Source organism: Pezoporus flaviventris, unplaced genomic scaffold, assembly GCF_033815535.1.
Source record: "Pezoporus flaviventris isolate CSIRO_AGI_PZ_B2104156 unplaced genomic scaffold, CSIRO_AGI_Pfla_v1 ptg000001l, whole genome shotgun sequence".
NCBI lineage: Eukaryota > Metazoa > Chordata > Aves > Psittaciformes > Psittacidae > Pezoporus > Pezoporus flaviventris.
The window spans coordinates 22,511,808-22,524,001 of NW_026892549.1; the positions used below are offsets into that span (position 1 = coordinate 22,511,808).

Sequence of the window (12,194 nt, forward strand, 5' to 3'; positions counted from 1 at the left end):
CCATTTCCCAATACCAGCCCCTTCTTCTGTTAAGCAGTTTATTAGAGAAGGAGAGTACTGCCTTTTGGATAAAAGAAGCTTAAGCTCTTCAGAGAAGCAGTGAAAAAATGTTTGTAGGCAGCTGGTTAGGTACAATAACAGTTTAAGTAGAGAGTGGGACAGAATGGGCATGGAGAAAAAGGCACACTGGGTCCAAGTACCATGACACACATGGGGGGGGGAAGAGTGGGGTGGCAGCAGTTCCCCGAGGACATGCACTACAATTGGACCAGTGCCCAAAGGAAAAAACTGGAGATGGAAAAGTCGTTTTGGGAAAAAAAAAACCTGGGTCAGGAGAAAGATTTATTCTCCCCACCCCCAAATCATGCACTTCCAAAGAATGGCAGGCAGTCCCAACTTTTGCTAAGCTCCCAGACATAAAACCACTTACAAGAGAAGTATGACAAATTTCAACTTCGTATCAAATTAGAGCAAGGCGCAAATGACAATCGCAAAAACCAAACAACTCTTTCTAAAGACATCTCTTCAACAAGGTTACTGCCTGTGCTCACATTCTGGCATCTGGAATCCTCAAAGTTCAACAGCCCTGTTAAAACTTTCTCACATCAGACAATGAAGCTACAGTATTTAGGAAACATTTTGTATTCAGTAAGAGAAAAATGCATCCCGGAACTGAAAATGGAAGCACCAAAATTCACCACGCAGCAAGCTTCACGTTCTCGCTTCAAAACTTTTTATGCTATAAACCAATGTGAAACATGGAAACCTAGTCAGCTAGTTTTTTTAACACCTGTGATAAGTCTTCTTAGCTAATTCAAAAAGAAACCCTCTATCATTAATAGGGTGATACATTTGGTTATATGGATCCTTAAGTTTTAATTTGGCATTTAGAAAGAAAATATATCCGCCACCCAGTCAAGTAACAAATTTCAGAGACCTCTTCTCTAAGTGAAGTACATCCAATCTATTAATAAAGACAAAATATTTTGTAAATAGTGGCTTAGGTTGCCATGGAAATGCAATTCAGGCAGTACTTAAAAAATTCTTAATGCTTTATTAGTGCTATTACATATAAGTATATATATATAAGTGCTATACTTAATCTAGAGCAGTGCAATTAGATCTACATCTTTGGACATGAGTAACTTGATATGCTGTTTACTGACCAAGAGAATCAATAAAAATTCACCTGGGATTTTACTTATCACCCCTTACAAAAAACAAACCAACCAAACAAAAAACCAACATAAAAGCTCCACAAACCCAGCATATAGTATTAGACAATAATCTTTAACGCTTCTATTGTGCAAAAAGCTTCCAGCTTAAACCATTTAAGTAAATTAGAGAGCATGGTGGCACTCTTTAACTGCATACCCAACTAGAGAATCTCCAAATCTACTAGATGTCAAGGTTCAAACATTAAGTGATACGTAAACTGACCTGGCTGCGATACTGCAGTGGCTGTAAACTGAGTAGCCCACGGGGGATTCTTCTGTCCTCCAAACTGAGCCATGGCGAAAGGCAAAATCTCCTGGGTGCCTATCTTCTATAACTGCTATCTATTAAAATAAAGCGCAGCTACAGTCTTTGACGCATACACCATCAGTCTATTGTAATTCTGGGTCAAAAAAAAAAAAAAAAAAGTTGAGACATTATCTTTACACCCCTAAACCTGGTGGGCAACACACATCAAAAGTGGGAAATACAGAAAGTTGCAAGACAAGTTGCGCTATTTTCCTAAGGCACGATCTCCACCCTCCCCTTCTTAACAATGGGATTACCACTACTTAAACGCAAAAAATTACTGAAGTTTCCACCGAAGCCTAAGGGAAAAGTGACTCTGCAGAACGAAGAGTTTTCATTATTATTTCCCGTTCAGGGATACTGCTCGGCGGCCACCGGGAAGCGCTGCCGGCAGAGGCACAGCGCACGCTTTCGGCTTCCCTCCCCCGAACAAGGGCAAGTTAAACCACGCGAATATGGCAGGGCCGATCTCGGGCTCCGCCGCTAGCCTCCCTCCCTGCCCCGCCACCATGGATTTTAAAAACGACTCTACCCCCTCAGCACCGCTATTCTCCCCCCGTTTTAGGGGTTGGGTTTGGCTTTTTTTCCCCCTTTTTTCGCGAGTGGCCTCCAAAACTCATCGCGAAGCCGCAGCCGCGGAAAACACAGCACGGAAGAAATGAAAAGGGGAGGAGGCGAGCACCGGCCCTTACTCCCGGCCCAGCGCAGCGGCGGCAGGCCACCTGCCCCACCCCCCGCCGCGGCGAGGCCGCCGCCGCCTGCCCCTCCTCCTCCCGCCGCCCTCGGCCAACAATGCGGGCCTGACCGCGGGCCCGCGCCCGCCGTGCTGCTCCCCACCCCAGGCGCCACCAGGGCCTGCTCCGGGGAGGCGGCCAAGGCCTCAGCGCCCCACCCGGGCCCGTTCTGCCGCTGGCCGCGGTACCTGAACGGCGCCTCATCGGAGCCATCGCCAGCCCCTCCGAACCTCCCGCACCGAACGCGCCCCCACTGCGCAGGCGCGCCCACCCCTGCGAGCAGCGGCAGGCGGCGGCGCACACTGCTTACGTTGAGGCCTGCGACTGCGCGAGGCGGGACCAGGTTGGCGGTTGGGCTCGTGCTCAGCCTGCCGCGTGCGGAGGGGCCGTTACGCGAGGGAGTGGGGTCCGTGCGCCATCTTGGTCAAGACGGGCGGCGGGCGGAGGGTGGGGCTGGGCAGTCGCCATCTTGCAGCTGAGACGAGATGTTGTGTCCCCCGCGGGGCCTGGCTTTTGCTCCGCCCTTTACCCCGCCCTACAGCCCGCTGCTCGGTGTAAGTCCAGGCGTAGTGTAGGTGTTGGGCACGCGCCACTTCACGAGTGCCTTAGTGGGGGCGCAAGTAGACCGCCTTCAGGCTGAAGTAAAACCGTGCATGAGCCCCTGAGAGCTGATTTTATGCATGCAAGCATTTATGCTATTATGGGGAGAGGAGGGTAATAGGATCATCTGAGGTGAAGGGAAACCAGACTCACCAGAGGGATTCATCAAAGCATTCAGGATGCTTTGAAGTGATTTGTACCCAGGAATCATTGCAGTAAGTAGTTCTGTAGCACGTAGGCAAAAGTAGTTTGTCTTCCTGCTTTTGATGATGGTACAAAGAGCCTTCCATCCCTTAAGCAGTGTTTTACACGAGTTTGCTTTGAGGTAAAATATGCACACTTGAAAGTAAAGTCAATGAGACACCGTTTGTAAATGAAAATGGGACTTTGTAGTGTTTCATTTGTTGTCATTAAAAATAGGGTTAGGGAATAAAATCTTAAGTGGCAATAACATGAAACTCTTCTTTGCAGTGTGCTGCATTATGAGCCACCAGCATGCAACTAGAGGAAGCAGGATACCACAAGGAGAAGGTGAATTTCTGCCAGCATTTGGTACTCTGTAAAGTACCATTTTGTAATCTGTAAAGACAGATCTGCCTTAGCCCTTTAAAATACATTGAAAATTACATTGGGGGTTTAGATGTTCTACACTGATAAACATGTGTTTAAGTCCAGACATTTTAAACATTACTCACATCTCTTCCTGGCATAACTCTGAATAAAGCAGCATCTGTACTATTTAACCTGGAAATAAGATTAGAGGCTGAGAAGGTAACAGGGCCCTCCCACACTATAAATGTAAAAGACAGTGGCAAAATTGTATTAAAGGAGAAAATAATTGGCAGTGATGATCAGAATTTTATGAAGTAGGTCTGTTCTTCAGTCATTTGGACCAGGGCTTTGTTTATCTGAGGATTCACAATTCATAGTGGTAATCTCAAAGCCTTAGAAGCTCATAGGAGCCACCAGCCCCTCAAGTAGAAGATTACTTCTTATACTTCTTCCTTTCCACAGACATACTGCTATCATTACTGGCAAATTTGCTGCTGCCATTTATAGTACATTAATGACTCCTTTTGAATTCAAGATAAACCATGCTGTTTTGATGAAAAACAGTTGTGATGGAAATCACAGTGAAAAAATGTGAGCACTTGTAGTCTTGTTCTTTAAAATAACTCTAGGCACCCTAAGTATCTTTCAGGTACAATTTAATCCAAAATTGATGAAGAGGCAGAAGTCTGAAAGATATGAGAATTCTACAAGTTACCTTAAAATAATAAGGCAAGTTGAGGAAAAGATAAAAATTAAAAGGCAAAAACCATAAAGCATATGCTGCTTCCAACCTTCTTGGTGGTTTCAGGAGTTGAGAACATGCGGGGGATATTGTGGAGAGAAATGGTAATTTTTAGAGCTCATAATCAACATCATATTAATAAAGATGCATGGAAAAGCACAAAATTTTAGTATCAAGGAATGCTGTGTAGTAGTAAAATCTCACAGTGCAGGTAGTTAATACTTTGACGCTCTGGTCTTTAGTACTCAGCTGCCTGCCTTTGCTCAGGAAAGCCATGAAGTTCATCTGTGGCACCTTCCACAGTGGTGTACATGCTCTTTACTAACCAGAGTTTTTCTGGAATGAAAATACATACATCCCCTTTGAATAGAGGTTTATTTGGTTCTCTGTTAAATACTGTTATTTAAAAAGGTTTAAAACTCACAGCTTTCCAGTTTGCTTTTAAGGATCTATGACCAAAAGAGCTCTCAGAAATAATACCTCTTTGGATCCAACCTAATCGTAGAAATAAACACATAATAGATAAATACACAATAAACACACAGCACCTAGTATTACTGAATCAGCTCTGTAAAAGCAACAGCTATTACACCAAAAAGTATAAACACTGAATTAGCAAGTAGAAGCAAGCTATTGGGTATAGGTGGAATACACATTGAGAAGTGGATATAACGGGTCCTCAGTGAGCTTGCTGGGTGTTTGAAAAGCTGGTGTATGGTTTTGCTTTGAGATAGAGAATTTTCTCCATTCGCTTAAGGAATATGAAATTGTACTGTTTCTGTATACAGTGTAAATTTGGACCTGCGCTGATATTGGTATGTATCAACATTGGCTACATTGTATTTTTTTGTTTGGTGCAGCATCTCACCTTCAACTGAGAAAGAACTAAAATACCGTCATACATTTTAGAGATAAAAACACATTTGTACTTAGTGAAGCTGACTAATTACTGCAACTTCAGATCCCCAAGATGTTGGAGAAGCAGAAAAATAATCATGTTTGTCACAAAAAAAAATACTTGCTATCTTCAGACACCCCTAAGGTGTCTCATAAGAGTAATTGTATCATGAACTTACCACAAAACAGAAGTGTTTGCTGCAGGGTTTTTGAAATCTAAAACGAATGGCTGGGTATCAGCTGCAGATAATGTTTTTTGTTGCCTTTAGGAAGAAGTCCTACCTTCCAGCTTTGGGAAAGTAAACGTCCTGTTTTTGAAATAAAGTGTGAAACCAGAAACTGTTACAATGCTTATCCTTCTTTTGAAAATGAGAACATGAGTGACGCTGGTCTTCAAGAGATTGTTAAGAACTGTGTGCTTCAGGGACAAGTTCCCCTGTTACCTACAGCAGCACAGATTGCTTCACCATTACTCTTTAATAAATCGCTATACATTATTTACACTATGCATAGAGTTCAAAGCCATAATAAATACATTATGGCTGAACACCTGTTATATAGTGTTCTTTATTCAAAAATTAAGTACTTACCAAACATTCGTCACTGTACAGCAGTGACAGAGGTACTGTGGTATTTTCCTGCATCAGGTAGAACAAAACCAGTTTGAGGTCTTAGGTGTGTGCTGTAAGCTTTAATGGTCTTTAAAAGTTTACAGAATTATTTAAAAGGTAGAATGCACTTCTTAATACTCCACATCTGCGTTGCGTATGATACAATTTGGAAATACATCCCAATATGTTTCACAAAAAGGTTTTTAATTGTCACTTTGATGGCTAAAGGGCATATGTAACAAGGCTGGTTTAGTTCCAGAGGGGTTCTAACAGAACTGAAGCAACTCTCAACATAGTCATGTCCAAAGTTGAAGTTAATATTTGAACAAAAACATTTACAGAAGCCATACAATTTTTAAAAGAATATTTGAAATGAAGTAAAAAATTGTGTAGAAAAATTAGTCTGTTAATAGGATAGTTCCACCCAGGAATGACAGCTGGACTTGAGTGTGATGGAAGGTCTTTCCTTAGAGTACTGCTTTAGTGCAGGCAATGCTAGTGGCAGTGCAGAAGAGGTACATGGTATTAAGTAAGTGCAGCCTTACTGTTACTTAACTGTAGTTGTTGGTTGCAGTTATGGCATAAAGCCTTTCACAGCCTCTGTGGTTATATTAAAAAAAAAATGCTAGAAGGGATACATAAAAGTCTTCAGCTAAAAATTCTGCAACATAGAGTCAAGAAAGAGGCATTTCTATAAAAATAAGAAAACTAAACAAGTTTCTGCAAATAACTTGGAGGATATTCTGAGGTAAATAAAAGACTGAACAGATTGTCAGTAATGCCTAGAGGAAATGTAATCTAAATACTGTTTCAGTGCCCTATTAATGGGGCAACTTACCACTAGTGAGGTAACTGCATTTCTATTTCAGTTCTGAACTCAGATCCCTAGGCAGAGGCCATCAGCATCTGTGTTGTTTGCTGCTATTCTATCAATCCCACGAAAGCTTGGCTTGAACCAGTGCTTAGGCACTGGTAATTTTATATAAGCAACTAAACATAAACAAAAAAATATTTTTTTATTCTGAATTGTCCCATTTGATACTTCAAAATTTAGAAAAACCCAAACATTCTTATGACTGAAAAGATGTATTAGAAGGAAACCTTTTTAAAAATTGTTTTGGATGATCATAGTTAATGCTTTAAAGTCAGAGAAACACATTTCTTGCAAAAGGGAGAAATCTTTTTGAAACTGTATCTTTAAGGGTAAGGTAATTTCTTAAATAAAATCAGACAGATTTGGTTTCAAATTTTACAATGTTCAGCTTTACTTAACTATTTAACATTTTACTTCTATCAGAAGTACTTACCTGAGTCTTACAGTTCTTTGGGGAGGGCAGGATATTTCTTTATCTAATGTTGGTTGAAGGAGAAATTATTGTTACGAATGTTAGTTTAATATGGAAGCTTCTTGTACAGGCTTAGGGAGACCTGTAATGTTTGGATCATTCTTCATGGTTCATGGCAGAAAAAAGAGGCGTAAAGACACAGGGTTTAAGCATTCCTTTCTTTTACCCAATCTGACTTGTATTTGAGTGCATTAGGAAAGTCCTCAATACCTTTCGGAAGGCCCTATTTTTCTGTGTGTATCAGATTTGAATGTGTATACAAGAAAGTATTTCTCATCTATCTCCTTACAGTCTTGGGGTAGCCAAGCTATATGAAAGACAGTCAATGCACTTCTGTAGACAGTCATTAAAGAAGACTGATCAGAAAAATCCTGACCACCTTTTTAATCTTAGCTCTGTTGCTTGAAAAGCAAGAGATTGAGGGATGAGAACCTATTTCCCTTCCAAAACTGCCTGCAATATTTAGCCTGTTCCCGTAGCAGAGCACAGGCCTCTGATCTGAAGGACAGGCAGGCACAATTCCCAGTGCAGAACAGCTGAGTGTAGTCGCATGCTTCATGACTTAGCCTTATTTTTCAGCATTATTTTTCAGCCTATTTTTAGCTTTATTGTTCCAGCAGCAATTCAGGATTGCTTCAGGATTAAATAGTAGAGAAGTGTTACCCAGTTATCTTACAAATGAATGGAGATACACACATGGTATAGTAGGAATTTTAAATAATTTTTGGCCTTGTGTAAAAAGATATTGACATTTTCAATATATCAACTGCTGAAAGTTTTGTTTAAGTGGTCTGTACCATAAAAGCAAAAGAGTATCTAGGAATAAGCAGACATCTCAGGGAATTGAGGTCCATCTTAGGAATTGTGCTCCAGGCAATGGTTATTGAAATAGCTGAGTTTAAATTTCCACATTTAAAATACTTTTTCCAGTACATCTTAGATTAAAAACACAGATGGCCATGACTGGTAGTTATTTTAGATTTCCTAGGCCATTTCTTTAACCAAAACACTACTAATTGAAGCACTATCTTGCTTGTGTTTAAATTACATTTCTACATGATGCTGGTTCTGATGTAGCAAATTCACAGGAAGTCCAATATTTTGATTAATACCTATTTTGAAGATGTAACCGAATACTGTGTAATAATATTATCAACAGTAATCAGCATTAGCATTATTCAGCAGCAGCCAAACCCTGCCGTTCTGTGATCTTTATCAGGTCTTAGAGTACTACAGAAAATTGTAACTGTAGCACTAGCAAAACAATTTATCTTGCAAGTTAAACTACTGTTACCAACTAATACCATTTTAATAGGTATTGTAATTTAAAGCTATAACATCTTAAGAATTTAAAAGCAACCAACTGTACTGTATCAATATTCTATTACCTGTATAGTTTATACAAAATCCAAAATACAAGAAAGCACTGAAACCACCTCCAGGTGTTGAGCTCTGTAAGATAAGCTCATGTTTAGCAACCTTTCAGGGTGCCAGGGCAGGTAAATTTTATGTGATTTTGTTCCCACAAGCTATGGGTAAAGCTGTGTTTTAAAACTTATGCAATCCTGCCATAGTGCATGAAGAAACGCAGCTCTGAGTGGAAACACGCTATCCAGTGGGAAAGTGGGGGAGGCAGTCTGTAGCTGGCTGGCACTGTTTCTCATCCATCTCTCTCTCTTGATCATTGTTTTTGTGTCTGCTCCCAAGTCTTTGAGCACCATTAAAAATCCACGTTTTCTTAGGCACCTGTGCTGTGGGCTACAGATTTTAATATAAAACCATGGAATGCATAGCTCTGGTGAAAGGTTTGATAATGTGATTTAGAGCAGGGCTGGGCAAGTTGGCATATGTTACAAAACCCCAGTTACGATTATCTTCTAAAAGAGCAGTAAATAGGAGGGTAAAAGCCTTCCACATTCAGCTCCCAGGAAGCAGGTGTGCCAATATCACATAATGTGGCCTATTTCTAGGGAATTATTGAAGCCTGAGGATAGCAGCATTTTTCTGCCTTCTAGGAGATTCCAGTTATCTGGAAGATCATTCTAACATCAGCATTTGATACTGTACTTAACGGAGGAAGAAAAGCAGCAAATATGAACATTCAAAGTTGTATTCCTCCTTTTTTCATATCTAAACAAGAGGAATTCTGTCTAGTATTGTTCTGCACCAAAATGTCACATATTAAAGCCGAGTAGCACTGAAATCTGTTCTGTCTTGAGAAAAATCCCAAAACAAACCTCTGATTTGAAGCAAATAAAACCTGGACTATTTCCAGTAGCTGGGTTTTAAAAGCCACAGTAAATGATTCCCATAAACTTGACCCACACCAGACAAGGCTGGTAGGAAAGAGACACTGTGTAGTCATGTTCACAAATTGTTTTGTCCTTTTTAGTCAGAAGATGATGAACGTCAAGATTTTTTGACTGCTGCTTCTACTCTACAGCTCTGTCTGGGACAGGTCCTATATGAAGCAAAGGCAGACTGATGACAGGGGCCATATTTATACCCCATCCCTTTCCAGTGCAGAAACCCTGCTGATACGGGTGAACCCACAGTAATCCTATAGGGCTGAGTTAATTCGTAAATGTATTTCTACACGTAATGATGGTTATTAGTGACGACAGCAAAATTTCTGCAGGGAAAATGGCTCATAAAATAGAGATACTTCATCAGCAATTATTTTCTTATTCTTCCTTAACAAGATGATTAACTGCCACTTGTTTACTGCCTATATGGAAAATTATATAAACATACAGAAGCTAAAGACTAGTATTTTTAGTTGAGTAACTCCTTGCTATTGTCAGAACATCTTTGATGAGGTTCTCGGCACCCTCCAATATGCTTCAAGACTAGACTATTTGTAGCTTTAGAATCAGTAATTTTCTAATTCCTTGTCTAAAAATTTAATTCAAGCCATGTAGTGGTTTAAAATGGGGCATGTGTGAAGCATTCTATGCTATATTATGAAGCAGGGCATTAACTTTGCTTTAAGTTGTATGGTACAGGCTCTTCTGGCCTAAATTTTAGTCTTCGCGTACTTCAGCATCACTTTGTTTTGGTTTGAACTGGAAAACAACTTTCTTTTTTTTCTCTAAGCATTTTACAAGAAGAAATGCATGAAGCGTCAGGAAAGAAAAATGAGACGACTGAGTGCAAAATAGAAGTATAAAATTTATTTAAAACCACCCACAAAGTTCTGTGTAATCAGGAATGATACAATTTGTAATAGTCTTTTTAAAAACTCATGACAAGATTTAAAATATATTTTCAATTACAGTATTCATTTAGCCTTATTCAGTTAGGACAATAAAAAAAAAGAAAGTTTACGATCTAAACAGATGAGACACACAAGAAAAATAGAACAGAACAGACAATTTCCACAACAACAATTTTTACATGTATGTTTCAATACTAGTATCAACATTTCAATGCATCTTGCTACATAAACATGAAATCATGTACAACAACTGCTTGCACCAAAAAACATAGCTTAATTAGATCTTTCAAGTAACATGCAGTCACAACTCACAAGTCTTCAAGTACTGCTGGTAAGGGTTCCCTTGTCTGCAAAGAAGATTTTAAGGTTCAGTTTGTGAGCTAGCGTAACTCTTCACAGCTCCACCAAGCCTCATGAAGCTGTGCTCAGTTATACTAGGAAAGAATCAGGGCCCAAATGTTATTTGAGAAAAGAAGTAAATTTTATACCTTCTCCTGTAAATACTGTGACATAATGAAGTGCTTTTTCTTTCTGCTTTTTTTCTCCTTGTACATCATCTTTTGTTTAAAAAAATTAATTTTATGTTCCAGATCTACATAACAGTAGGTTGGTAACTGGAAATAATCCAAAACCTCAAATTCAAAGTTGAAAATAAATATCAAATGCATCCCAAAGAAAGAAAGAATAAGAAAAGAAGAAACAAGGAAAGAAAGAAAATGCTGACTTTGTTTTTTGCTTTGGCATACTGATAAATCTTTCAGTTTTGCAAAGCAGGAAAGAATTCATTAGCCATAGCATTTCAGTACAGTGTGTCCTTACCTATTACTGTTTTTTCTTATGAGCAAATTCTGAACAATATTTAAGACCTGGTATGATACTGTCACATTATGAAGAGCTGTCTCTTCCAAACCGAACAACTAATTGTTGAGGACTGAAATGTCTGAATGCTTATAATGGATAGAACTGGCTTTCTTTTAGTTGTATTGGGATATCACATTTGTTTTTCTTGCATACAGTTATTTTTTCATTTTGAGGACAAGAGATTCATAAAGTTCAGACACTGCCTTTTGAGCTGCATGGATCAGACTGGCATTCACAAAGTCAGTACAGAATCTGTTCTAATTAGGCCCTGCAGTATCACTGCAGTTTAGAAATTTAAGAATGAAGCTATGTTTTCTTTTCCTCAAACTTTTTTTGAAAAATAAGTTTGCATTGCATTGCATTTCATAACTGCAATGTAGCTGGGCTTGATGCTCACAAAAAGCTTCTACTGGCAGCAAGAGAGGCTCTGCATGACTCAAGCATGCAGGGCAGTGCCAACGGTTTCACTGTCAAGTAGCACCAGTTAGGGCAGTCAGAAAACATTGGCTTTTAGCTTTGTGTCTCAGAACTCACTGCCGTGTGAAAGCACCACACAATACTGCACACCATGCTGGGTCTTAAGTCAGAAAAGAACTGAGTTCAGTAGATTGTCAAAACCCCATTTTATACAATCAAGTAAAAGGGATGAAGTTACAATAAATGGAAGCAAGTATTTTAGAAAATAAAATACCAAAGCTTAGAAATAGTATTATTGACAATTCTGTAAGATTTCTGGCCAGGCCATTACCTAGAGGTACAAATCTTTTACCACATTCTCTTGTAGACAGTCTTGGGAGAAGGACAGCCAACAGAAGTGAATACTTGAAAACTGATAAAAACCAAGCCAGTTTCTTTTCAACCTGTATTTCTAAAGTAAAAACAATCTGGATGTTATTGGCCACTATATGCACAATAGTGATATTATGAAATTGATTTCAGATGATTGTACAAATCAGTCATTTGGTAATGGTTTTAATTTATTATTGTGACTGTTTACACCATTATTAGTGTAATGGGATACTTCAAAGGATGTAAGCTAAACTGACATCCATTTAAGGCCCTTTTATCCTTTTAATGTGATGCAAATGACAGTAATATAAATGAGACTCA

The 12,194-nt window shown here is 39.4% G+C and overlaps 1 protein-coding gene across 7 annotated transcripts in view; it reads right to left on the reverse strand.

The window, feature by feature from the left end:
• The window catches only part of CCAR1 (cell division cycle and apoptosis regulator 1), a 28,831-nt gene extending 26,251 nt beyond the window's left edge, over nucleotides 1-2,580 (reverse strand). For 3 of the 7 annotated variants that reach the window (XM_061447841.1, XM_061447814.1, XM_061447793.1), the window contains exons 1-2: nucleotides 2,447-2,580; nucleotides 1,441-1,618 (exon numbers count right to left, since the gene is read on the reverse strand). In XM_061447841.1, the coding sequence (XP_061303825.1) occupies nucleotides 1,441-1,513 (73 nt within the window). In that variant the 5' untranslated portion in view covers nucleotides 1,514-1,618; nucleotides 2,447-2,580. The remainder of the gene's footprint in view (nucleotides 1-1,440; nucleotides 1,619-2,446) is intronic. The other 4 variants (XM_061447832.1, XM_061447804.1, XM_061447825.1 and 1 more) reach the window with 2 other exon arrangements.
• Nucleotides 2,581-12,194: the final 9,614 nt, after the last annotated feature.